Raw genomic sequence first — 25,836 nt, 5'->3', positions numbered from 1 at the left:
ACCTGTAAGGACCTTGTGCCACGAGGGAAGGAGAGAATGGAAGCTGTCAAGTCCTGTATCATAACTGAGAATAGGAAGAGAGGGAACAGGAGAGCACCTAAGCAAGGTACTGCCTCCACACTTCACAGTAAATTGCCTTGACTTTAAGTGCTCCTTCACAGTCCTTCCAATGGGGAAAATTCTCCTGAGAGGACTGAGTTAGGAAAAGTAAAAAAGAGTGGGTTTGGATGTACACTCAGAGAAGTCAGATCACTACTGCTGCAGAATACAAAGAAAAAAGAAGAAAGAAAGAAAAAAACCCAAACCACCCACAAAAAAAGACCCAAGCCTCAAATTAAGAGATTAGCAGAAGCACTCTTCTAACATTAAAAGTTATTCCTGATGCTGTTGAACTAAGTGGATGAAGGGAGTAAATTATTAAGCACCATCCTGCAGCCTTTGGTCCTGTGAATGAAAATATGGCGCTAGCATTGAATGAGTTCAGGGGACATCACTTTACCTGCTGGAGAATGAAGGTTTTCATAGCAGCGGCGAAGGGGCCACAAGAAAGTAAAGCACAAGTACGCAGCAGTAACTCAAATTCCAGAGGGAAGAGCCTTGGGTTTCCTCACTCACTTAAATCTCCACTTCCCTGTGGGCAACAATTCCTGAACTTCTGCTTGCAACCTGCTCTGAAATCACAGCTCCAACTCTCATGCTGCCATCTAAATCCAGCATTAACACAAACAGACCTTTAGTTTCCTGCTGCGGTACCACTAAACTCGGAGCACTCGTGCTTGCCAGTGTCAGATGAATGAATCTGGCACCGAGGTACCTCCCGTCGGAGCGGAGCACGCACGCCGACCACTCTGCCTTTTTAAGAGGAGACAGCACTGCAGTATACTCCTGTACTCCTACTGTGATGAACCTGATTGCAAGGGTCATGATGTGTAACACAGCTAAGTAACTGCATCCTTAAGAAGTCCACACAAGTTTTTGCTGAATGCTGTTAGTTCACCATTACCAAATTAACCTGTTAATTTCTCTTGAACAGAACAGACTGACGTATCTTCTCATCTTTATAACAACTAAAAAAGCAGCTGTGAGGTAGTCTCTCTGCACAAGAAGAAAGGTTAGGTCCCCTGCAACACCTTTCTTCCTTTTTTCTTTCTCTTAATTAGCTAGATGGACAAATTGTAAATCTCATTTGGTACATTTAAATTGGTTCTTGCCTGTGACCTCTATTTTGGGAGAAGAGTACTTTTAATTTAATTAGTTTAATTTCTCAGGTTTTGTTTGTAGTGCCCAAGTCCCAGTTTAGGTTTAATTACTTCTTTAAACTACCCTTTCCTAAGTTCCGTATCACAATTCTAGCTTTTGCAATAGGCCCTTGATTACAAAACTTTTTGTGAAAAAATTTTCTTTTTCTTACAGTTATTACAGTCATTATTTAGGGGCTAAATGCTGTATTACAGTCATAAATAGAGTCTGGCTGGAACTAAGCAAGTCGAACACTGTCTTTCTTCTTGTGCAATATAAACAAACTATTAAAAGAAATACTTTGAATTAAAACCTCTCAAAAATGATCCAAAATTAATTTCTGAGCCAAGTAATTTCTATTAAGTTAAAGATTTCAGAAGCTGAAGCCATTCTTTAAGCTAATTTTATGGCTTCTGAATGCTCATCTTTCTAAAACTCATCAATAATCTTTTACAGTTGTAAACAGTTTCTGTAAGCAGTAGAATGAATCATGCCTATCAGGGTGGAAACATGCTATCAAAGGAATATGCAACCATAGAGTGCAGACAACTTCTGAATATCTAACCTATTACAAATTTTTCAGGGTTTAAATACACTGATCGGACCATGTGAACCATGAACAACATTTTCAGAAAATGAGAAAAAATTGTTCACAAATTCAAATCCCAAATTTCTGGGAGATTATAAGCAGCAAACTGCAATACTCAGAAAGGCTTTATCATTAAAATACTTTGTAACTTTGTGTCACCCAAAGGAGATGACACAATATTATGGACAAAGACATTAATTTCAGCAAACTCATCTTAAATGTCTTTTATATTCTAAGAGAGAATCCGTCAGCACCAAAGAACAGTGAGAGTCTTGGTAAAGGGAGCTGCTGATTTAGGCTTTGATTAATGGCCCAAGTAGGGATGCTGATCTACTATGGAAAGAACGGTGTAAACTTTATCTTCTTTTAAAATGTTTCATAACTACACTTAAGTCCTAGACAATGTCTCACAGATGGGCAGAAGAATAAACCAATACAGGTTTGGGGACTATTTCAAGAGAAGTATGTGGATCACTCTTCTGGTGGAAGAATAAACCAATACAGGTTTGGGGACTATTTCAAGAGAAGTATGTGGATCACTCTTCTGGAGAGCTGCACCTGAAGTTACTCACTTTTTTCAGACACTAGTTAAGTACAGTGTGACTGACACTTAACACTGAATAGTAACTCATAACGTACCCCAAACCAGCCTGCAGGCAGATTGTATGTAACAGCAATAACTGACCAAAATACCACAAATTCTCTATTCTCCTTAACCTTTACTTCTCCACTCTTTACCAGCCACACTCTGAAACAAAACTACATAAAGTGCAACCTAAAAAAAAGGTCTTCTGCTCCATACAACAAAAAATGAAATTCCACATAGAGCAAAGAGGAAACTTTGCAATTAACAGTAATTCTTTGTAATGAAAGCACAGTTTGTTGAGAAAGATCAACTATAAGTCCTGCTTAAAAAAGTGGTTTCTCAGATTAAAAAGGAACGTACCAAAGAAAACTACACATACCCAAGTTTAACTGTTGGTTTGTTTGCTTCAGGAGACTCGGAACATCTTCTCTATTATCAGAAAGCACTTAAGCCACAAATCTCAGTATGATGAAAATTAACTTGTGAATTTTTATGTTAAGTCACCCATCTCTCACAGTTAGGCAACTCCTCACACACAATTTACACTTCTCTTCCATCTTTGAAACTGCAGTGCAACTCTGAATCTGAAGACTGGAAATTTGAGTTACTGCCGTGTGAGTACAGACCTAATATCAAAATAATGTAATTACCAAATTCCTCCAGGACAAAGACTCCTCGCACAGTATTGCACTTTTTAATGTGATTCAGCTCTATGAAAACCTACAAAAACAGGAGGAAAAGTAACATAAAATTAGTCAGGCTTGATTTTCTTTTTGTAAACTAAAAACCAAAATTAAACAAAAACATCATTACAGCAGGTACAACCTGAAGTGTTATAGCATACACTACCAGTTCATTTACAGTTTAATATATAAATAAAGGGTGAAATAAATATTCAAAAGACAAACTTGCCACAATGCTAGAAATCAACAAATAACTTAAAAGTGCTAAGAAGCGAAGACAGCAGAAGATGAAGTACCTTCCGCTCCTTGCAGGAGGAGAAAGCATGGAAGAGAAACGAAGGAGTTAGTAACTCTGACATATCCAACATTGCTACCCCTTCAGGCACTCAAATGAGTTATTGCAAAAAGAATACCAACACACCTGAAATACAACAGAAGAGGGGGACAAGAAAAAAGCTGGCTCCCAAATTTGGCACGATTTGTAGCCTCTGATCCATCCCAGTTAGTTTCTGCCCCTCCATGCATCCTCCTCCAGCACAGAGGGCAGGTAAGGGGCACTATACTTCCCACCCTGACAACAATCCTCCTAACCTATGCAGTAGTCAGATTTAATCCAATGAGGAAACACTTCCTTCTTCCTTCTCCCTCACAGCCTTGCTGTTTAAGGTTTTACTGCAGTTTATGACACATGATCTGCATACATACTCTAGGAACTGTCTCCTTTAACAGGCAGTACCAGTTTCCTGCTTTAAGCAGGATGGGAGAGTTTGGACCCTTCTCTGTTGCTTGCTCACTTCACATACGGCTGCTGCCAGCTGAGCAGTCACTTGGAAAACAAACCTGCTTTAAACTGAAGTTTTACATATGTGAACCCCAAAAGGCAAAACAGTTGAACCACAGGAGTAGGTTTTTCAGTCCAGAACCTTGATGCCAAGATTGCATGAATAAACAAGTTCTCCGAGCATGAGTTTGTTCAATTTCCAATTTATTTCAAGATACAAACCAATCCCTTCTTGTATGCACATCTCCAAAGGGGTCAGAGTCAGTACACAGACATAAGAAGCTGTAGAATAGAAAGTGCTATAAGGAATCAATTCTATACTCCAGTTTCTAATAAGCTTGCTTTTTCAAGGCAAGAGAAACACTGAGAGTAACATTGCCCTAACATTCAGAGTAAGTTTATGTCCAATAGCTTAGAGAGACCCTTGCAAGACTGTATTGCAATAGTCTGGATGGATACTTTCGGTGCCTGTACACTTACAACACCATGATCTCTGGAACTTTTTAAAAGAAATGTTACTAGAGAAACTGCATTGTCTTGGAAAGAAGGGAAAGGAAAACTCTGCAACCCTCCTGAATCCAATATTGGCAACACCCCTGTAACCAAGATTATATGCTACCCAGGAAAGGCAAAGTCAGTCAACACCGGAACTGTGGCTTTTTTAGGAACCAGGCTTATCTGTATCTGTAGAGATCATCAGTAAATGCACCGTATGTCTGAGAGGTCAGGCTGATTGTCAAGTCAAAGGGGTTTTATTATTATTTTTATTAGCAAGAGAACTAACAAACAGACCCAGGATATTTTTTGCTCAGTATAAAAACCTAAACTTCCGCTTACTTGATCAGAAAATCTGAAGCTTGCTTTCTGCTTATATTCAAGCACTCAAGCAAAAGGAGACAATCCCATCTGTTTTGTTTGCCTGGTCTTTCCCATGTTCTAAATCAGTTTAGTTGGTCAAAAACACTATATTTTTTGAGGAGCAGTTACAGAGTAAACAAGTCAATAACAGAACATTTTCTTTATTGCACTTAGTTTCCTTTTTCTATAATATTTTCTGTAGGAAGTTTTTGCTAGTAGTCTAACGTACAAAATTCAGAAACTCAATAGAAAGGCTCAGGCAAAACAAGGGTTGTTTTGTCTGGTAACAGTAAAGCTGCCCGAAGGACTTGAGTGCCCCAGGTGCGCATGATCTGAGCGTTAGAGAGTGCTGCATCGCCACAAGAGTCACGAGCAAGATGAGAATTTATCAGGTTTGTCACCATTACAGTAAGTTATCCATTTTCAGAAGACATGAATTGATGGGCAATTTCTTGCCATATTCTTTAAGGGACAGAGATGCTCTCCTCTCACTCAATCAGAAAACAAGCATAAAGGAAATAACAATTACTTACCCTGGGGAAACTGCGGTTCTTCAAGACAGAGCATTCAGTGTGGATCCTACTGTAGGTGGGCATGTGCCTGCTGCATTTTATTAAACTTCCATCTATTTTTGACACAGATGAATTCATAATAGGGACAGAGTGACTGAGTCCCAATATTGTAACATAATTTGTAGATGTAAACTCAGAATAATCTGCCAATGCCACAGGTACACTGGATTCCTCCCTATTCCAAAGGACTTCTCTGACCTGCTAGGCACAGATAGACTTGAACATTTTTTCTTCTTAAACTTTTGTGTGCTGCTGGCATGGTGAGACAATTTGTGAACACTAAAGACAACTATCATGTGTCAATAACAGGTTGGCCCACCACGCATCAGACATTTCCCGAGGAATTCACAAGACAGTATGAAAGTATACACACTGCAAATCAAGAGCCTTCAAAAAGTTTCAGGAAAGCAAGCACCATTCTAACACTGAAGCAGCATGTTCAGTCTTCTCAGGTAAAGACAGAATAGACTCCATTTATCTTCCCCCCTCTCCCACAACAACAAAAAAAAGGTGGAATCCCCTCTTCTTATGTTCTAAATTAATTATTCCTATGACATCCAACCAAGTAGAGCAACAGAAATCCCTTCTTTCAGTAAGATGCTGGGAAGAGGGCTGGGATCAGGGTCTATATATGGAGTAAGGAAAGGCAGATGAAGAGAAAGCTGTGCCTGGTGAGGTCCCGTAGGCATTTACTGGTTGGTATCCCTATCCAAACTCAACAGAAACAGAAAAAGCCATTTTCAACACAGAGAAATGGCTATAGGAGCCTGGTTTTAATCATGCTCATATACATATTCTGAACAACAGCTGCCCTAGAGAGCAATTCATACAATTTATACAAAAATTGGAAAGCACAATTCATCCAGAATAGCAGACCTCTTATTAATAAAGCAGACTGCTTGATGAGTGTTAGAGTAAGAATGCAAACATCCCTTAGCTCCACAGATTATGACATTGGAGGGGATTTGGTTTTGTATGGTGCAACTAGTAGGAGTACTTTATGTAGCTGCTACAGTTGTCCATTCCATACACATCCTCAAATGGCAGACCTCTGGTATCTGTTTAGACACTTTGTTTTGAGAGGGAAAACAAGGGTATGTCTTAGGTCCGCTAAACCGTACTGAATGCCCTTGCCAGTTGGCAATGTAAACCTAACAGACAAAGAATTAAACATACTGAATAAATTAAGTGTATTTTCCAGAACTGTACTTATTTCAATATCTATCTTCAGTAATCCCAGAATCCCGGAGCAGCGCGGGCGGGCAGCACCCCCCGAGCCCCCAGCCCCATCCCCCCCCACAGGCTGCACCATGGCCCCGCAGAAGGAGCCTCCCCAGCCGCTCTGGGCAGCCCGGCCCAGCGCCCCGCCACCCGCCAGGGACACACGTTCTCCCTCCTGCTCAGAGGGAACCGGCCGTGTGGCGGTTTGTGCCCGGTGCCCCTCGTCCCGCCGCTGGGCACCGCTGGGAAGAGCCTGGCCCCGTCCCCTGGGCACCCGCCCGGGGATACCTGCAGCCATGGGTGACATCCCCTCTCGGCTGCTCCTCTCCAGGCTGAACAGCCCCCGCCCGCTCAGCCCTTCCTCCCCGGGGAGATGCTCCAGCCCCTCACCCCCTTCGCAGCCCCCGCCGGCCCCTCCCCAGCAGCTCCCTGTCCCTCTGGAACTGGGGAGCCCAGCACTGGGCCCAGCGCTCCAGATGCGCCTCCCCAGGGCAGAGCAGAGGGGGAGGACCCCCCCCTCCACCTGCTGGCCACGCGCCTCCTCGTGCCCCCCGGGGTCCCACTGGCCCCTTGGCCACCCGGGCACGGGGCTGGCCCGTGGGCAACCGGCTGCCCCCCAGCACTGGCAGCCCCTCCCCCACAGAGCTGTCCCCCCCCAGGGCAGGGCCCCGCACCGGCCCTGGCTGAGCTCCACGGGGTCCCCCTGCCCAGCCCCCCAGCCCCGGGGTCCCGCCGAACGGCAGCGCAGCCTCTGGGCTACCGGCTGCTCCCCCCATCCTGTACCACCCGCAGCCCTGCTGAGGGGTCTCTGCCCCCTCAACCACGGCGCTGATGGGTAAGGTGAACTGGACCAGACCCAGCACTGACCCGGGGATCACCGCTGGCTACTGGCCTCCAAGCAGACTCTGCCGCGTTGCTCGCAGCCCTCTGAGCTCCTCCACCCAGGCAGTTCTCAACCCACCTCACTGTCCACTCAGCTAACCCGTCCTTCCCATGAGGATGTGACGGGAGACAGTGTCAAAAGCCTTGCTGAGGTCAAGGTAGACAACTTCCACTGCTCTCCCTTCATCTACCCAGCCAGTCACTCCATCACAGAAGGCTATCAGACCATGATTTCCTGGAATGGAAACTCAGCTGGCTACAGCCTCATTAGGTGATGAAGAGGAGGAATAATCTTTCAGGTGGGGGAGACAGCTGGCATACTTCCTGGTTCTGACCTGCACAGGCTGTCTTCCAGAAGAGATGCAGTAATTCTCATTACAGACAGCAAATTAGAACACCATTCTCTGAAGGAAGGACGTGGTAAAGCTGATACTCCAGGAGTGCTGGTGGCAGCACAGGACTCACTATCTGTGGTACGAAATTCAAATGGTAACGGCCCTGACAGTCTGTAACAATGATCAGTACTAGGCTTCTCTAAGGTTTCTTTCAGAATGTCATTCCAGTCTTTCAAGGGGCAGGGGGAAGCAGCTTTGAATTTAAGGCCAAGGGTAAGTTCTAGGATTTGGAAGTTTCCCTTTTGGACAGATGCATGTGTGCTCACTATGTGCTTGACACTGAATGCCTTTCTTTTGTGAAGATGCCTGTTACACTTCAGAAATCATCATGATGATGATGTGGCTGCCATCTTATGTATCTTTCCTCTCTGCAAATGCACATACGCCTGGCTGTTTAAGAAATAAAAGTAATCTCCATAGACTGTTCAAGAGATGAGCAGTTTGAGCTCAACATCATTGTCAGCTTTGGCAGAAGAAAAAGGAGAAGCAAACAGAACATCCCCTGTGGTGGGTCTTTACCTTAGGACAAAGAAATTTCTATTACATCCAGTCTCTAATGATATCAAACTGTTGCTTCAAGACCAGCATTTAATTTTCAAAGGCTTTAGACCTGCCAATTCCAGTAGCTATGAAAATTCATTCTGTACTACCAACGAGTTCCTCTTGCAGTTCTTCCTATTTCAGCATATCCAATAAAAAGTTAAAATCTATAACTAAGTCAGGTAGACTGTTCCATCACAGAGTGGGTTTGAAATAATACAGCAGGTCAGCTGCAGTCCAAGTTCTACTGTAGCAATGCACAGGAAGAAAACTGAAGGAGGTTCCCAACTCCCCACTCCTTTTCCTGGCACATATGAACTCAAAGAGGCACATGGTGCTGCTGTGACCTTGGGAGAAGTATTAAAGATTCTGAGCTTGTGTGTTTGAGATGCACGTGCACTTCCAGTGGGATCTACACTGATGTATCCTCAAAGAAGAGCAAAGCTTGTGTGGGGAGAAAAGTCTAGTCAGGAGGAAAGGAAAACACACTCCACTGAGGACTGACAGAAGCTTTTCTTTCTCTCTCTCACACACACACTCTCTCTCCCCTAAAAAATGATTCTACTGTCTAGCGTAGCATGCATTTAATATCATATGCAAAACAAAAAAACACAAAGCAAAATAAAAACAAGGATCAAAGGAAGCAACAGAAACAACATCCAGAGAAAGGAAGAAATGACAATTCTAGTTGTGTTTCCTCTATACCCACAAGATCTGCTCTTTGGAAAGAAAAAAAGAATCAATAATTTTTTCTTATTTTTGTGAATTACAGCAAGAGCCACTTAGCCATTTTATTTTCATACTAAATTCTACAGGTGATTTCTCAAATTTTAAAGCGTGACAGATTAAAAACGATGCAGAAGGTTGCCCTCTGCACCTGCAATATTCAAACACTTTACCTTTACGGCTGACTGCTTATGCCATTTGATATGTTCACAGTGTCGGGCATTATGGCAGTTTAGATGACTACTGATCACTGGTTCTGTCCCTCAGTATCCTGGCTACCATCGTTTTGTGCTTACACAATTCAGACCACCAGAAACAAGAACTTGAAACCTGTATCAACAATTTTCTTCAGTTGATTACAGTTTTCCTGAGGATATTTTTTTTCAGTTTATTTTTACATACATACATATTTATATATATGTGTTTATATTTTTATATGTCTTTTCTTATAGATAGGTGTGTTTGAGTGAATATCCATATGCTTTTTACCCCCCTCAGGCTATCCCTTGTCCTTGTTGATACTCTGGGAAGAGGAAACACATATACAGGCGTGCTGCAAAAAGCTTCATGCTCACAGGCTTCTCATAGATTTCCCTCATACCTGACTGTGCATAAACTTCAGGTTAATTCCTTCCAGTGTGACCTGAAGAAGACCTCCTTCACCAGTTTTCATATCCTGCACAGGGAACTCACCACCCAACTCAGGGCCTGTGATATGTTAATGAAAAAAAATTCAAAGAAACAAACAAAAATATCCGGGGGGGGTGGGGGGTGGGGGGGGGGAAGAAAAGAAATCCATCAGCCAAGTAATGATATGTGGAAGGGAAATATAAAACAATACAAACATAATTTCCATTTGATGTGTATAGCAAGATGACACTACTAAGAACAGTAGGGGCAGCTCAGCACAGCCCAGTCACTAATGACAGCCGCCTGAGAACCACTAGAGTTTTAAGTATTATAACAAATCTCAGCAATGAAAGTATCAACATGGTTAAAACAATGACAAGTTAATAGAGGGCATTAATAGATGACAATCTAGGCATTTTCATCTAGTTTCTTTTGCATCATTCAGTTTGGCTAGAAAATGTGAAAAATTATCTTTTGTGCAGAACAAATGAACTCTGTAGAATGGCTCTCAAACACATTTTCAATACTACATTATCACCCAATTCTTAAAGTAGTTTTCAAAGGCACTTTTGCATCCCCTGCCCTCAGTGAATGTCCAGTCCTTCCTCCCTCCTCAAATTAAACTGGACTAATGGTAGGAGGAAGAAAATGGTAGCTTCTTCCAAGCCCCAGCAGCTAGCTGAGGGTTGAACACCTAGGACGCTAGATTTAAACACAAGTGATTTTCTCAGTCATGCTGGTGCCAGTTATGAGTATAAAATGCAGATCTCTTAGATCTGGCATTAAGACACACCTAAAATAGGTCTGTACCTCTGAGCATGGCTCCCAGAGACCTAGCATCCACTTGAAAATAAAGGAATAGTTGCAACAAAAATCAAACGTGAAAACATGAAACCACAGTGATGTTATTCTGAACCTGCAAACAAACTCCAGCACAGGAGAAACAACCACCTCATGAAGGTATATAAAAGCCACCTTCACATCTGTTACCCAGGTACAGCACCTGCTGCTCTCTGGGGACCTAGAAAAACGGAAAACTGCCTTCCCAAGAACTCAATCTCCTAAAACTGCAAATCCACTTTTCTGGCGGTTTTTGACTCAACAGGAAAAGGAAAAGGGTGTTTGCCAAGGAAAGTTTCACTGGTGTAATTACACTATCCTGTCCCGGACGCCGATGCAAAGCTAAGAAGCAGGTGTACGTTGGAGAAGGTACACTGATACACGGGACACGGGGGGCATTAACTGCGCCTCTTGGCCTGCACCGGCGGTATCAGACTTGCCCATGAGGAAAGGTTTGTGCGTGGGAAGCCTGCGGAAAGCCGCAGATTCATCACTGTAGATTCACTAACAAACAAGCGTATTTATTAGCCTCCATTCTCCACACAAAGTAGTTCTGTGTCTCAGTCAGGACTATAAGGAGTAGCCAGCATGAAGGGAGAGTGAAGCTGAAGGTGCACAGTCTTTTCTAGTTATCATTTTACTGGCAGCTAGTCCTCCTTACATGTAACTCTCCTTTATACAGGTGTTTCCGTTTTGTTTGTATTTAGAGTGAGGTATATGGGGGCAAGCTAATGATAACACTAAGTCTGCTACGTACACACGGCTGTACAAAGCTACCCTAAGATTTCCAAGTAAAAGGAGATTACGTTAAAAGAAGTTATGAATATAAAAAAAAATTGCTGACTGCAGATTAAACAACAAACATATCCAACAAGCAAAATCTTGTACCTGGTTTAATGCTTTGCTGTCTTGCTGCTGCTCGCTCCATACTGTCTTTCACACAGTAGTATAATTCCCGACACTAACATATAAAAGAAGAAGAGTGCAACGTTATTTTTCTAAATGACTAATGGAAAAGAACAGCAAGATTCTAAGATTCTACAGAAAGAACAAGCCCCGTGTGGTGCATAAAGACAACAAGCCTACAGAAGTTCAACCACAGCTAATTACTAGATGGTATTCATATTTACTTTTCAAGTTGTCAGAGAAACTATTTCATACCATTTCATAGCAGAAGCTAGTGAAGAGTTCATGGCTTGGCACAAGCTCATGAGCAATCTAATCAAGTTTACTCACTTTCCTAGTGTAGAAAAAGCCTCAAAACAGTATCACAATCTCTCTCTTTCAGTTTCCAGCAGTCAATGTTACTGGTCATGCTCTGCTCCTACGTTCTATCTTTTTGTTGTTCCTATCAATTTCCTTATGCCGTATTTTTCTATTCATCTTCCTCCAACTCCCCTCTGTAGTATCAAATAATAGTTAAGCCATAATTCTCAGAGTAAAATGTAAGAAAATTTTCTATCCAAAGCCCAAGATACATGCCATTACTTTTCCAAGTAACTTCTGTAGCACACTGCTTTTGTCTTCCTTCCCTTTGTATTCACACCCACGTTACAAAGTCCTGGTCTACATAAAATGAATTTTTTGAAGCACAAATCTCATCCCTTTATACATCTCAAAGATGATAACCTTACAATATATTACTTGCATTTACAAACCTTTACCTTTTGTCTACTGGTCATTGTGTAGGAGTTACTGGAGTTTTCCTAGTAGGTTTAAGCTATTTCTTTATATTTGCTATTAATATTAGTGGAGAATGTAGGTATATGTGAAATAAAAGTCAAACACGGGCCCATGGAGAAAAGTTTTTATCAATTTTGTCAGTTTGGGTTTGGCATTAAAAAAATGACAATTAACTCAATTACTACGACATTGTTTTATTTAGCTTTTTCCCCATGAATCTACCACCATATTTTTTCTACCTTTATAAGCCTGCAAGCTCACTCAATATTTAGTAATACCAATGCTTTCCTTCTCACCAAAAAACCCAAGTAAAAGCTACACATGTAATTTCTTAAATTACATCCTGCTGTACTGCTGTCTTCAAGTAAGTGACAAGGCATAATGTCACTGTCAGGTGTCTGTGCTGTTAAACAGCCACTGCCATTCAGTAACCACTGCTGGAGAGAGGTGGCTATTTTTTGATGGAACATGGAATATCACACCAAGGGTTTGTTTGTTCTATGCAGTTTTCCCGCAGTATTGTGTGTATTCAACGTGCTGCGTACCTTCTTGGTGTAGAACTTGTTCAGTTGTGTCTCCTGACCATTCCTCCGCCAGAGGCACAGCACTTTTGTTTTGGGACAGTAAGTCATGTTGATGAGTTTCTCATACCACCACCGCTCATACACAGTTCCAATGTTGCTTCTCAGCACAATGCAATCATCACATACCTGGGGGTGCGAAATACTGCATAAGATTTCTAATATTATTTATCGAATGCTACTAACTGCATTAATATTATTCTTCGCTCTACCTCCATGAAAAATATGTCTCCTGTTGTGTCTGTCCCAGCATGTACTACAAAAGTCTGCTTCTTGATGTGGCGGCTGCCACTGGGTCTTACAGGGAGCTCCCGTCCATTCTAGGAAAAAAACCCATAATCATTAATGAACTTTGAAATCAGTTTCTCCTGACCTGTTGAAAAAAATGTCCATTAGGTGACACTAGAAGCATTTGCAACAAATAAAAGAAAAAAAATTTAACACAGCTGATCAGAGGCAATTTTAAACAAAGTCTTAAGCAAGACACTCTAGTAAGTTTAGTTTCAACATGTGTGACAAGTTTAGTTTCAACATGCGCGACTAGGAGAGCTACCACAGCGTACAACGTTGACGCTGGTACCACACTCAGTATGGGACAGCGAAGTGTCTGCGTTCTGGCAGCACTGCAGTAAAAACCTGGTCTGCTTTTTCCCAGTTAACTGTAAGGTAATTTTGTGTCCTTTCTGCGCATAAAACTAAGTTCCAAATGTAAAAATGCTTTGAAAAATTAGCTTTCAAAGGGCCTAACTTGCATCCCCCCTGGTGACGGCTGTGCCAAAAGCTGGCTAGTTTTATTAACTTAAGCGTTAGCCTATATTCTTAGTGAGCATTACAGGCTGCAAGGTTTATATTCTGCTTGGCAGCTGATAGAACTGGTTTTGTATAGAAACTTGCTGCAAGTCTTATAATGACCTAAACCTGATAAAATACTAAACACTTGTTACAGTTGTAGTAAGAATAAAGGTTCCCACCCACAAAGGCGATATTAAAAATCCAGCAGGGTTACTGGATTAAAAATACAGCAGGTTAACAGAGAACTGTGTTACTGAAGTGTCTTGTTTACACATATATGTATTACACTTCTAATTGATAACTGTATAATATGACAATATTATGAACAGGGTCATACAGTCACAGGCTTTATTCTATACATGTGAAGGCAGTATTTAATAATTCAATTTAATTATTTTTAAATTAGTGTTGCAGGGCATTTATAGAAGAATTTTCAGATAAGTATTTTCCTCCACTGTAGCTCCCACAGATACATCACTCATCACTGTTTTACTTACCAGATTAGCAAGTTTGTCTAGAATATCATTTATTTGCTGGCTGTGCACCAATCCAATATGTGATTTTCCCATTAGACGACGCACCTTTTTCCTGATATCATTCTTATTCACCTAGAAGGCAGATATAAAGACAGTTACTCTTCTCTATTCACAGGCAGCAGCTCCTATCTCCCAGCATCAACATCATCTTGGTTTCCGTTGCTCAGACAGCAAAACAACCGATCTCCAGCTCAGCCATTCTGGGGCCTCTTTAGCCCAGCACCAGCGGTACGAGCAGAAGTTGCACGTACACCACTTCTCCCAGCTACTGGGCAAGGGATACTGGGCACAACAGATTTCCTGCCTACTCTTGCACAAGAGCAGCAATTCCACTACCCTCCACTTCCAAATCCTGACATCAGAAGCCTCAGTTCTCCATGTTGACATGTATGTGATGAGTCTCATCTGCCAGCGTAGCTTCTCCACCTCTTCCTCTGCAAAGAGCTGACTTAGTCAGCTGTGGAGCCCTCAACACAAGAAATATTAACACAAAGGCATGGTATCTTTGAGAATTCTCACTCTTTCACAGTCCGTTTCCTGGTCACTGGGCCAGGGCTCTAACAAACATTTCCAGATAGTCCTCCAACAGCAGCAGGTTGCTCCTGAAGACAAGCTGCAGGGAAGATCAGAAGCAAAAACATTTCTGCCTCAGGTGCCATTTCAAAAGGCTATTATGAATTCCAGCCACTGACACTAAAGGCTTCAAGACAGCATGCTCACCCCTGGGCACTGACTCCAAGCTAGACTGGATATTCTTTTTAATTATACTGTGATTATGACCTTAATGCTGTGGAGCATACAAACCAAACTCAACCTTGCTTCCTTCCTTTGGCAAGAATTCTCTGCGCTTAAAGAAAAGCGTTGTATTTTTCAATAATAATTTAGGTAAAAACTACCAGGCTCTGCTATCCCAAAACAAGAAAATAAATTAAAATACCAAGATGTTGGGTTTAAAGCATTATGTTTCCCTTGTTAGTTCCAGGGAATTCACCTCTCCAGTAACACAAAACCTTCCAAATTTGCAGTTTCTACTAGAAGCTGTCCTAAGATGAGATATCTTGGTACAGTCTTTAGTCTCTTAAAGCCTTCACTCTAACTGCTTGAAAAAAATCCTACATACAAATAACACATAACAAATTCTAGATCCACCATCTTTCATCCCAAAACTGATAATCGGGGGGGGAAAAGTAACCACAATAACAACAAAAAACGCAACCCTTGACAACCCTTCTTTTGCTCAGTTCTTCATCCCATCCTCACTCCTGAGCATCTCTGAAGATGCACTGAAAGAAACAATACTTTCCATCACAACTCTCAGATTTCCTGTATTCCCTTCTCTTCTATAATCGATAGGCCAGAGTGATATAATTTTCAAAGGCATAATATCCTGCTCGCCACCTTATCCCTTTCCCCCAGGAAACTGCTCTCTTGGGGATCTGATTATTTTCACATCAAAAGACACTCTTACCCTCTGGGACTAACTCTATCAACATCTCTCAGGAGACAGCCTTTTGAAACCAGTATTATTTGCTCTCCTCTTTTGCATCCGTTGATGAAAGTAGCTGCACTGGTTATTATTAATTCTACTTTAAGTGTTGCAGCAATGCAAGACATAATGGCCAAATCCTCAGTCTTCTCCTGAAATAAACTAATTCCAAATATACTCAAATCCCATCTTAAAACTTACCTTCACATTCCATTTATGTCAGAAAAAATGAGCACCTTCATTCTCTCTCCCCATTCCCCTGACTCCCTCCAACCCATAAACAATTACTACTTCTTCCAGCTGTTGGGTATCACACATTTGTCATCTATGGGATTGTCTCTCACCTCCTCACTCAAACACTGGAAGTTATGGAACTAGCACCTGTGTACGGCTGTTCTCACTGTCAGGCTGTTTCACTGGACAGCACAGTGCATCAAAACTGTTACAGGTAAAACCATGCACCTAAGCTGGTTCTAACCATGACAAAAATTTTTAAAGACTGATTTTCCAGTGACTTTGAAGAAGGATTTGGACTATCTGAGAAATTATTCAGACTAGCAGATATTGCTGGTATCTACCTGCAGCATTAAGGTGCATACAGCCAGCCCACTGAATGAGATAGAAAGGGTTGCTCACTAGTAACAGCAGATTTCATGTAAAGGTATTGATAGGCATATTCACAGTCTGCCCACATTTGGAATTTTCAGTTGTGAGGAAATCATATTAGAAGATGCTCTCTACTGAATTTACAACACATAGTCTTAAAAATAAGAATGTCCTCTAAAGTTACAAGCAGAAACAGTAAATTTCTGTTTTAAATGGCAATGTATATGCATGCCCAGGGCATAGAACTGTGTAAACTCGCACAATGTATCTCAAAGAATCTCCAGGTACTGAAGCAATTTTTTCATTAAGATTAGGAGATGTTTTATAACATTTTTTTATACTTCACTGTTCTGAGCGCTGTGAACAGAGATGTATGGTTTCAAGAAAACCCCACAAAATATACTGCTTAAATCTGAGCAGTGATCTATTAAAAAGAAGTCACCTTTATCATAAGCATGTAAGCAATCATATTATGCAGCAGCGTAGCCAACAAGCGGTCCTCATCATCCTCCAAACGCTTTCGATCATGTTCTCCCAAGGAAAGATACCTGCAAGAAGAGCTAGAACTGAAGCAGACTCACAGGCATACTTTGTCCAATTCATTACAGCACTGACAGAGGTCAGAGCACCATTTGTAAAGCATATGGCAGATAAAACCTCCAAAAACACTAAGCCCAATGGGCATTTTCCAGTGAAACACTGTGATCACTAATTAAACATGCCCATTAATTATTAACTAGTCGAAGTAAATAAGATCTGGGCACAGGAAAGTTCTCAGTGGATTGCTGGGCTTATGCATTTCCTCTTTTCTGCAGCTGCAGCTCCCCGCCAGCTGCCACTGCCAGCGGAGAAAGGCAGCACTCAGTGCCAGAGCTACCTGCCTTCAGAGCTTAAATGCAGCTCCAAGGCAGAAGTAAGCTGATGAAGGAAGTACACAGGCACTCTCTTCTTCAGTACAGTAGATAATTTGTGGAAAAAGAAACAGTTTTTAAAGTAGCACCCCACAAACTAGTTCTTCTTTTGGCTACCAGATCCCATGTCACATGATAGCACGCACGTAGGTGGTGGGCAGAGCAGAGAATGATCAGATGTTAATGGAGCTGACAGAGAATAAAGAAAAAAGCAAAAAGCAAGCAGGTAGTGAAGGTTGACATCTTAGAAGTAGTCTAGCTTTACACAACAACACAGGTGTTTCTAGAGAGTGGTTGCCTCATGGGTTTTTATTTGTTTCTTTTAACTACAAAGTGTAAAGCAAAAATACCTGTAAGTGACATTGCATTTTGAGAAGGCTCAAAATGCAGTTTCTGAGGACATTTAATTCTTTCACTTCACGTCAACACACTGATATCTTCCTTTATTCCAGAATATAATCATCTTTCCACAGAAATCGCTTGCTTTACTACTGATCTAGTCCATTCCATCTATTCATACTGTGATTAAGCTTACATAATCTGGAATCTGTATTTTTACATACATCAAACAAACTCTGGAAACATCTGGATACATAAATCATACAAACTCTGGAAACATCCCCTGTCCACAAGACTTAAAGCAATGTATGCTGCACTGAAGACAGTATTTCGGTATCAGGAGATGCAGGCCAGCACAGAGGAACACTTTGGAATAGTCAGCTATAGCAACAAGGTTTACAAAGTGACAACAGCATGTTCAGCAGAGGTTTTTTTTATTCTTTTTTACTATTTCAGCCCCAAGTGAAACAATGAGGAAGGAGGTCTGGTAAAGAACTTTACCTGTCAATCATCTCCTGAGGTCCCTGGTCCATCCCCATTCCTTCTCGCTCTAGCATCACAGCATCCAAAAAAGCATCCTCCCAGAACTGCATCTGGTCCCACAAAGTCGAACGCTCTTTGCCTATGCAATGTATACAAAAATTGAGCATTTATTCCATTTACTCAAGCCAAATGCTTTGATTAATCCCTGTTCCTTCCCACTCCTTGAAAATGCCATAAGCCAACACACAATTCATCCATATATTAAAGAAAAAAAATAAACTGTTACTTTTAAACCACAAGCAGTATCAACAAAAACAACTGAGCAAAAGTGTAAAAGAGAAGACAAGACATAGCTCTCACACTAATTCACAGCATAATCTTTTCAAACACTTACACAAAAGTACCTCTCATCTCTATTCTTTAAGGAGTATATCTTCTTCCACAGACTCTTAACACTGCCCAAGAGACAGGAATATCTCACACAAACACAGATCATGGCAAACACACAGAGAAGTGGAAAGATAAGATTATTACTCATAGAGAAGGTTTCCATTGCAGCATCCTCTAACTGGTCCCAGACAGATCCTTTATCCCTACCTGCACCATTCCCAGCAGGTAGAAACGACAAATGGAAAGGATGAAAAACACAGGAAGAGAGAGCTCTTGATTAACAGCAAGTCCAGATGAAATACATTTCAAAAAAGCCAATATACTCCTAATTCAAGGACACACTCAAAGGCCATGAGTATACTGAGTTTAGTAGCACGCTACTCAATGACTTAAGCTGAAGGATCTTTTTTTCAGTATCAGCGATACATTTTAGCCTTCCATGCACAGCTAAGTTCCTTCTCTCCCTTTTCCAATGGTTTAAAGAACTCATATTCAAGAACGTCAAGAGACTTGGACAAACTACATTTTACGTAAACTATACCACTCACACCCCCTCTCTTCTTACTCTTATTTAACCCTCCCAGCAAATTTTTGGCTTTAGTCTGAATGACCTGATGCACCCTCCTACCAGTATGGACGACATGAAGTGGTTAACATAGTCTTTGGGAATGTAAAAATTCCCAGAGATGTCTGTCTGCCCCAGAGATGACTCCACCTGAACTTGAGTCTAAAAGATCCCCTCCCCGCAAAAAAAATAGTTTACCTAAAAGTCCTTCATAGAGATAGACACGTTGGTTCCCATCCTCTGGACCTCTCCCTGGAGTACTGCCTTTGCTGTCCTTCACACTCTGCTTCAGGTTGTGAGACTTCGCCTGAAAATAACACAAGAGGTGTCAGACAATTGCCTTCTGCGCCCTGCGGGGCTACTTCTTGCAGTCCACTGTTGTGCTTAACAGATGCAGATTACAAGCTGTACCTCATAGAGCTTCTCCCACAGCTGCTCATAAAACAAATAAATTACTCTGTTCAAAGAGCAAGGTGATACACTTAGAAGCCCAGAGTCAAAGGAAAAACTAAGAGACAGATAGAGAAATCAAATCACAGAGGAAGCAAAATGCTTCCCTGAAGGAAAACAGGCAAAATGAAAAATGCAAATCCCAGATTAAAGGGAAGCACAGTTACACCTCTTCCGTCATCCTCCATGTTTCATGCTGATGCAGTTTGCCCAAATTCTAACAGTAAATCTTTCCCACTGTTTAGGAAATAGCCGAATAACAGTGTCATTGTACAGACTGTGAGGCACAGAGGAAGAAATACGCAGCCTTCTCAGGACTACACAGAAAACGAATGTTCACAAGCAGGATAAGATTACCTGAGCTCTATCACCCATTCAGATTTTACAGGTTTGTCTTTCATTTACCATTCATAAATGTATGACATGACACAAATGATTACATATCATTGGCTCTAAGAACTGTGTGCTGGGACTATCAGCCAGCAGGAACTGTTACAACAAAGCTGGCCCATCTATTTCTCTACCACCAGGCAAACTATGGCGCGATACTTGACATTTGTCGTACACCATGTACACCCATCGTCTTTGTTCTAGCTCTGTTGCAAGGGTTCTCAGATTTCCATTTAGTTTCATTAATTGAGTAGAAAACCACAAAACCCTAAAGTTTAAAAAAAAAATAGTCTAACTCTTCAGTAACTGAGAAGACACCCTCTTGCAGCTAAATAGGTGGACATGGTTACATCATTTTCATGCTTTCAGAAGAAATCTGCAATGGAGCACAATGATTTTGTTTGTTGCTTAAAATTAGAAGTCCTGTAAAGGCTTTTATGATCTTATAAGAATTATAAAATAATGCACAGTGAGACCAATCTTAAGACATTGCAAGTTGTTTTCATATTTGTCTGACAGCTTGATTTAGCCGAATTGAGTACACAATTATTTTCTTGGTAAGATGGACATTAGAGGCTACACCCAATAATCAAGGACTTTAAAAACCAAAATGAACAAGAAGTGCTCCCAGATCATTTGAATTTTGCTGCATACAGATCCCTCAACTAGAAAAATGTATTTTAAAATTATCATTACACTTCAAACAGAATTAATGTTTTAAAGAAACAGAACAGCTGTGAAACCTTCAGTGGGTCATCCCTTTCCTGTATCAAACAGCTGCTCCTAAGAGAGAGTCTGTTCCTCTTAGGAAGGGTAAACGACGCCCATCGATGTTGTTTTGGTCTGAGGGGCAACTAAATGCCCATTTGGTTGGGAGAAAAAATGAATGAGGGAATGAAACATTGTCAGAGCCTGTAACATGGTGTGAGATGTAAATCTACTGTTCTTAAAGAACCATATATTACACAGGAAATGAAGAAATGTACGTGGATCCATACAAAATTACAATATTAAAATATTAAAGAAGTCACTGCTGTATAACCCTTAGAACAGATTCAGAGATCATTTTCCATACATGCACACACATTGAAATGATTACTGTACAAGATTTAGTTTCAAAAAAAAAAAAAAAGAAAAGAAAAGAAAAATAAAAAAGGGAAGTCTGCAATGCCCTTACAAAGATAGAGCTAGTAGCAGAGTTTGTCTCAATTTCACTGTCTGACACAGTGCCTCTGGATCCTGCCAGATTGCCACCGTTCTCCACACTCGGGCCATCACCAGCGTTGCTACTCAAGTCACTGTCTGCTCCTAATGTCTCTCCGGAACTGTTACTAACCTGTGGAGAAAAACAGTTACCTTCAACAGACAAAGAGAGAAAAGTTGTAAAACGTTTCTTCTTAAGGCACAAAACAAGCATCAGTACAACTAAAGGCCACATTTGCCTTTTCCCCTTCAGTAACATTACCTTTTCACCGAATCCTACTCTGCAGGAAAAGATGAAGAGAGACTCAAAAAGCCCTTCCGCGAGACCACAGGCCTGTTCAATTTGAAAGGGATCTGTTAAGATCATCTACAGGTGAGCCCCCCTGCTCAAGCAGGGTCAGCTAGAGTACGTTGGTGAGGACCATGTCGAGCAAAGCAGAATCACCTCCCTCAGCCTTCCTAATGCAGCCCAGAACAGCGCTGGCCTTTCTGCCCCAAGGGCTCACTGCTGCCTCACGGTCACCTTGTTGTCCAGCAGGATCCCAAGGTCCTTCCCAGCAAAGCTGCTTTCCAGCCAGTCACCCCCAGTGCGTATTGGTGGCTGGGGTTATTCTTCCCCAGATGCTGGACTTGGCGCTTTCCCCTTGTTGAACTTCATGGATTCCTCCCTGTCCTCCAGCCTGCTGAGGCCCCTCTGAACGCTGGCACAAGCACCTAGTGTGTCAGTCACCGCTCCCAGCTTTGTAACACCTGCAAACTTGCTCTGTACTGTCACCCAGGTCACCAGTGAAGCTGCAGAACAGCACTGGCCCCAGTACTGAGCCCAGGGGTACACCACTAGTGACTTGTCTCCAGCTGGACTTTGGGCCACTGACCACAAGCCTCTGAGCCCAGTCGCTGAGCCAGTTTTCAGCCCACCTCCCTGTCCACTTACCTAACCCATACTCTTGTCAGCTCACCATTGCTACAGTTGACAATTTTGACAGTGTCAAAAGCTTTGCAGAAGCTGAAGTAAACAACTGCTGCTCTCCCCTCATCCTCCACGCTAGCCACCTCACGGCAGAAGGCTACCCGGTTGGTTAAGCCAGCCTGCCCTTTGTACATCTACGGTGACCAGTTCCAACCACCTTCTTGTACTGCATGTGTTTGGAAACATTTTCCAGAAAGACTTTTTCCACGACCTTTCCCAAGGACTGAGGTGAGGCTAGGTGCCCAGATGTTTCTTGTTGTCCTCCATGAAAATAAGAGTGGTATTTGCTGTCTTCCAGTCTTCAGGAACCTCTTCTAATCACCATGACTGTTCAGAGACAATCGAGAGTGGCCTCGCAATGGCACCAGCCAGCTCTCTCAGTGCTTGTGGCTGCAGCCCCTCAGAAACCACAGATTTATGTATATCCAGTTTGTTGAAGCACTCCCTAGCCTGGTCATCCTCCACCAAGGCAAGCCTTTCTCATTGCAGACTTCTCCTCCGGTCTCAGGGGGCTGGGATTCCTGAAGGCTGGTTTTACTGGGAAAGACTAAAGGCAAAGAATGCCCCAAGTACCTCAGTCTTTTCCATCTCTCACCAGCTCCCCTGCCCCATTCAGCAGCAGGCCCACGTCTTCCCCAGTCCTTTCTCTTGCTGCTTATGTACTTGTAGAATCCTTTCCTGTTTCCAATCACATTCCATGCCAGATTCAGCTCCAGGTCCATATTGGCTTTCCTAACCCTATCCCTGCAGGATGAGACAGCAAATGTATACTCTCCTGGGTCACCTGCCCCTGCCTTCCACCTCTCGTATACTTCCTTTCCATTCCATGTCTGATTTCAGTTAGGAGCTCTTTGGCCATCCATACAGGCCTCCTGCTGCCTTTGCCTGGTTACCTACTTGTCAGGATGGACCTTTCCTGAGCTTGGAGAAGGACATACTTGGACATCAACAGCTCTTCTAGACTTCTCTTCTGTCTGGAGCAGTATCCCATAGAATACAATTTCTGCGTCCATTAGAGAAAGACAATCAGACTATTTTTCTTGTTACAGGCTGGGAAAAGATCATGGAAAGCCAGATATTCACAGGAATGCAGCAGTGTAGAGAGAAGAAAAACTAACAACAGCAGTAAGTAAAGTTCCTTGGGTTTTATCCCTGGAACATGCTATATCAGGTAACATGTGGTAGGGAGAAGACTCACTTTTTACTCAGTGCATTCCTGTAACCTTTTCCCTCTAGGCCCTATAGTTGATTGGAAAGCAAGCGGATGTATTTTGATATGATTCAAGTGCTTTAAGGTAATACATCAGAAAGTTTATTCTTGTTTTTAATGCATCAAACAATCTACCCGTTTTGTTCTCAGGTCACATTTTTAAACTTCTATCCTTTATAGATGGTTTATACCCAACTAAGGCATATTTATAAAATTATTGCAAACCACCAGTTCCATAAATACACCAATACATAGGAATACGTAACAGCAACAAGCACCATATATGAAGGATGCAATCTGCTAATGAAGCGCTGTGTACGTCCTGTCAGGCACACACGCTTGCCACCCACTCAGAGGCTCTGGAGAGAGCACTCGGACATAGGTTATGCATGTGTGACAGTATGCAGCTATACCACACAAAATGCAGGCATGAAATGCCCTCCCCCACTTCAGCAAGCAGCGGATCACGTGAAGATTGCACTTTGGGCATATCCTACCACTGTGCTAACTTCAGAATCCTGGCTGGTACTTCGGACCATAACCGCCGGTCCTCCAGTGGGAACAGAGTCGAAATCGCTCTTCTGCAATCAAAACATGAAAAGGACAGGAAGAAAAGTCACATTAGTTTTTATCATAGGGAGAGAACATCACTTCCCAATGCTTTGGGGTCTTGAATGACACGCCTTACACTTCCTTGGTTTATTTAGACAGCCAAATAGAAACTACTGCCTGCATGTCACAAAAGATCACAGGGTCTTACAATTGACAAGTTCACAACATTTGGTCCCTTACAGAATAAGCCTTTCAATAATGCTCAAACCCTAGACATCTTCCCACAATCAAGTAGCGAATAGAAGAATCCTCTCTCTCACCACATAAATAAAGCAAGCATAGAAGCCACTGACCTGAGAACCTGAGGCCAAACTGAGGCCACTGTCTGCACTGATCTGGGATTTCTTCTCATCCGTTTCTCCCAAATCGAAGTGTTTCACACCTTCTGGCCCTGAACAAAGGAAGAAGTAAATCATTACTGCACCAAGAACAAACAGTATGGCAGAAAGCAGATGACAGACTTGAAAGCAGGAACAGTACCAAGAAAACAAATTTGCTTTCTCATTCCTTTGATTTTATTTTTTTTTATTCCTTGGTACTGTAAACAACAAGGCCAGCAGGACACATCTGCCATTCTTCAAACATTACTGTGAATTTCAAATACTCCAAAGGCATAGTCCAGGAATGACTATCACTAAACAGTAACTTTGTTAGCCATTCAAGAGAAAAAGGAGGACACACAACGGTCAAGTAGCTTCCAGTTACACTAACACATGCAGAGCAGTTGCCATTCAACTCCAGGAAGCCACTTCCTTTATTCTTGGCAAAATAAAGGACACCTACTTGAAGTCAGAATCCGTTTTTAAACTGCTGATTTGCTTAAAGTCTTGGACTGAGTTTGTTAGGTTGCCCGCAGCAACTATCTAGGCAAAAATCAGGCAACACATGACAAGAACATAAACAACAACTGGTGTTACACCAGTAAGAATTTCAAGAAGGAAGCTCGTATGATGCTGTACTTTACAACATTCCCCAATTACATGAACAAATGGCTCTCCAGAGTTGGCAATCACACAGGTCATTAGTGAGAGAGGGAATCAGCAAGCTTTAAATCATGCATTCATTAACTCGCCGACCCAAAAACAAAGAAAGGGAAAAAAAGGATAAAGAACTTTATGTTCAATTTCCCATGCAGCTCTAGAATCATATCATCTATTGTCCTCTGATGGGATGGCAGAAGGAAAAGAGAATGATGGCGAGTAGAGCCTGAAAAGAAACTTGGATAAGCACTGAACAAAGTAAATAACAAGGCAAGAAAAGAATGTCTTATAGACTGTACACACAAAGTCACTACTCTCAGAAAGGGCAAGAGACTGAATGCAACACTTCTGCCATATCCATATCTGCCAACTATTCAGTAACAGGAAGACATGATCAGCAGCTGGAATATTTGTATTCTATACCCATGACTACACCCAGTATCTCTAAGCAAACAATGCCACTATGCCTTATAACCACTGATCACAACCACCTGGGAATTATGAACATGTTTGTATTATATGTAATATTAGAGAGGGTAAGACAGTGAAAAGGAAAGAAAAAGGGAAGGGAGGAGAGAGAGAGAGAGAAGGATAATATACAAAGATTTGTGGGAGTGAGTTTGAGATGGTATGTAAACTCATGAATAGCAAAGCCGTTAAGTGGGCTGTGCAGACCATACTAGCTTACTACTCAACCACCAATTCTCCATGTGAGACGTTTTACAGAAAGTGTTCTTCATTTATTATAGCATTCTGCCTCTGAATCCATATGCCTTAGTTACTGTAAATCAAATCATCCAAGATTCTAACAGAGATATTATGAACAAATTTTATAGCAAAGAAAAAAAAAAACCTAAAAATAACCTTAGTAAGAATTTAGGACCTTATTTTCCACTGAAGTATACAGTGCTCACTTCTAGAGTCTACTTCCACTCATTCCAACAGCCACCATTTCTAGTTTTGAGGAATGATGCAGCAAAAAGTTTCGTATCTCATTGCTACAACAAGAATACTAAACCTCAGCTGTGTGTTTTAAGCAATTTGAGAGTTCCTTGTCCCAACACATAATTCAGATATATTTCTGGCAATTCCACTTTTAAAGCAAGT

The 25,836-nt window shown here is 41.8% G+C and overlaps 1 protein-coding gene across 27 annotated transcripts in view; it reads right to left on the bottom strand.

Annotated features, from left to right (window-relative positions):
• MADD (MAP kinase activating death domain) overlaps positions 1-25,836 on the bottom strand; it is a 76,980-nt gene that overhangs the window by 5,430 nt on the left and 45,714 nt on the right. For 19 of the 27 annotated variants that reach the window (XM_056347280.1, XM_056347276.1, XM_056347278.1 and 16 more), the window contains 13 exons: positions 24,043-24,140; positions 23,635-23,718; positions 20,932-21,090; positions 19,113-19,221; positions 18,494-18,556; positions 17,978-18,098; positions 16,669-16,774; positions 14,096-14,206; positions 13,019-13,126; positions 12,771-12,935; positions 11,431-11,503; positions 9,674-9,780; positions 3,065-3,134 (listed from right to left, as the gene is read on the bottom strand). In XM_056347280.1, the coding sequence (XP_056203255.1) occupies positions 3,065-3,134; positions 9,674-9,780; positions 11,431-11,503; positions 12,771-12,935; positions 13,019-13,126; positions 14,096-14,206; positions 16,669-16,774; positions 17,978-18,098; positions 18,494-18,556; positions 19,113-19,221; positions 20,932-21,090; positions 23,635-23,718; positions 24,043-24,140 (1,374 nt within the window). The remainder of the gene's footprint in view (positions 1-3,064; positions 3,135-9,673; positions 9,781-11,430; positions 11,504-12,770; positions 12,936-13,018; positions 13,127-14,095; positions 14,207-16,668; positions 16,775-17,977; positions 18,099-18,493; positions 18,557-19,112; positions 19,222-20,931; positions 21,091-23,634; positions 23,719-24,042; positions 24,141-25,836) is intronic. The other 8 variants (XM_056347285.1, XM_056347290.1, XM_056347294.1 and 5 more) reach the window with 2 other exon arrangements.

The sequence above is a fragment of the Falco biarmicus genome, chromosome 7 (assembly GCF_023638135.1).
Source record: "Falco biarmicus isolate bFalBia1 chromosome 7, bFalBia1.pri, whole genome shotgun sequence".
In the NCBI taxonomy this organism is placed as follows: domain Eukaryota; kingdom Metazoa; phylum Chordata; class Aves; order Falconiformes; family Falconidae; genus Falco; species Falco biarmicus.
This window is presented reverse-complemented; position numbering and strand designations above follow the sequence as displayed.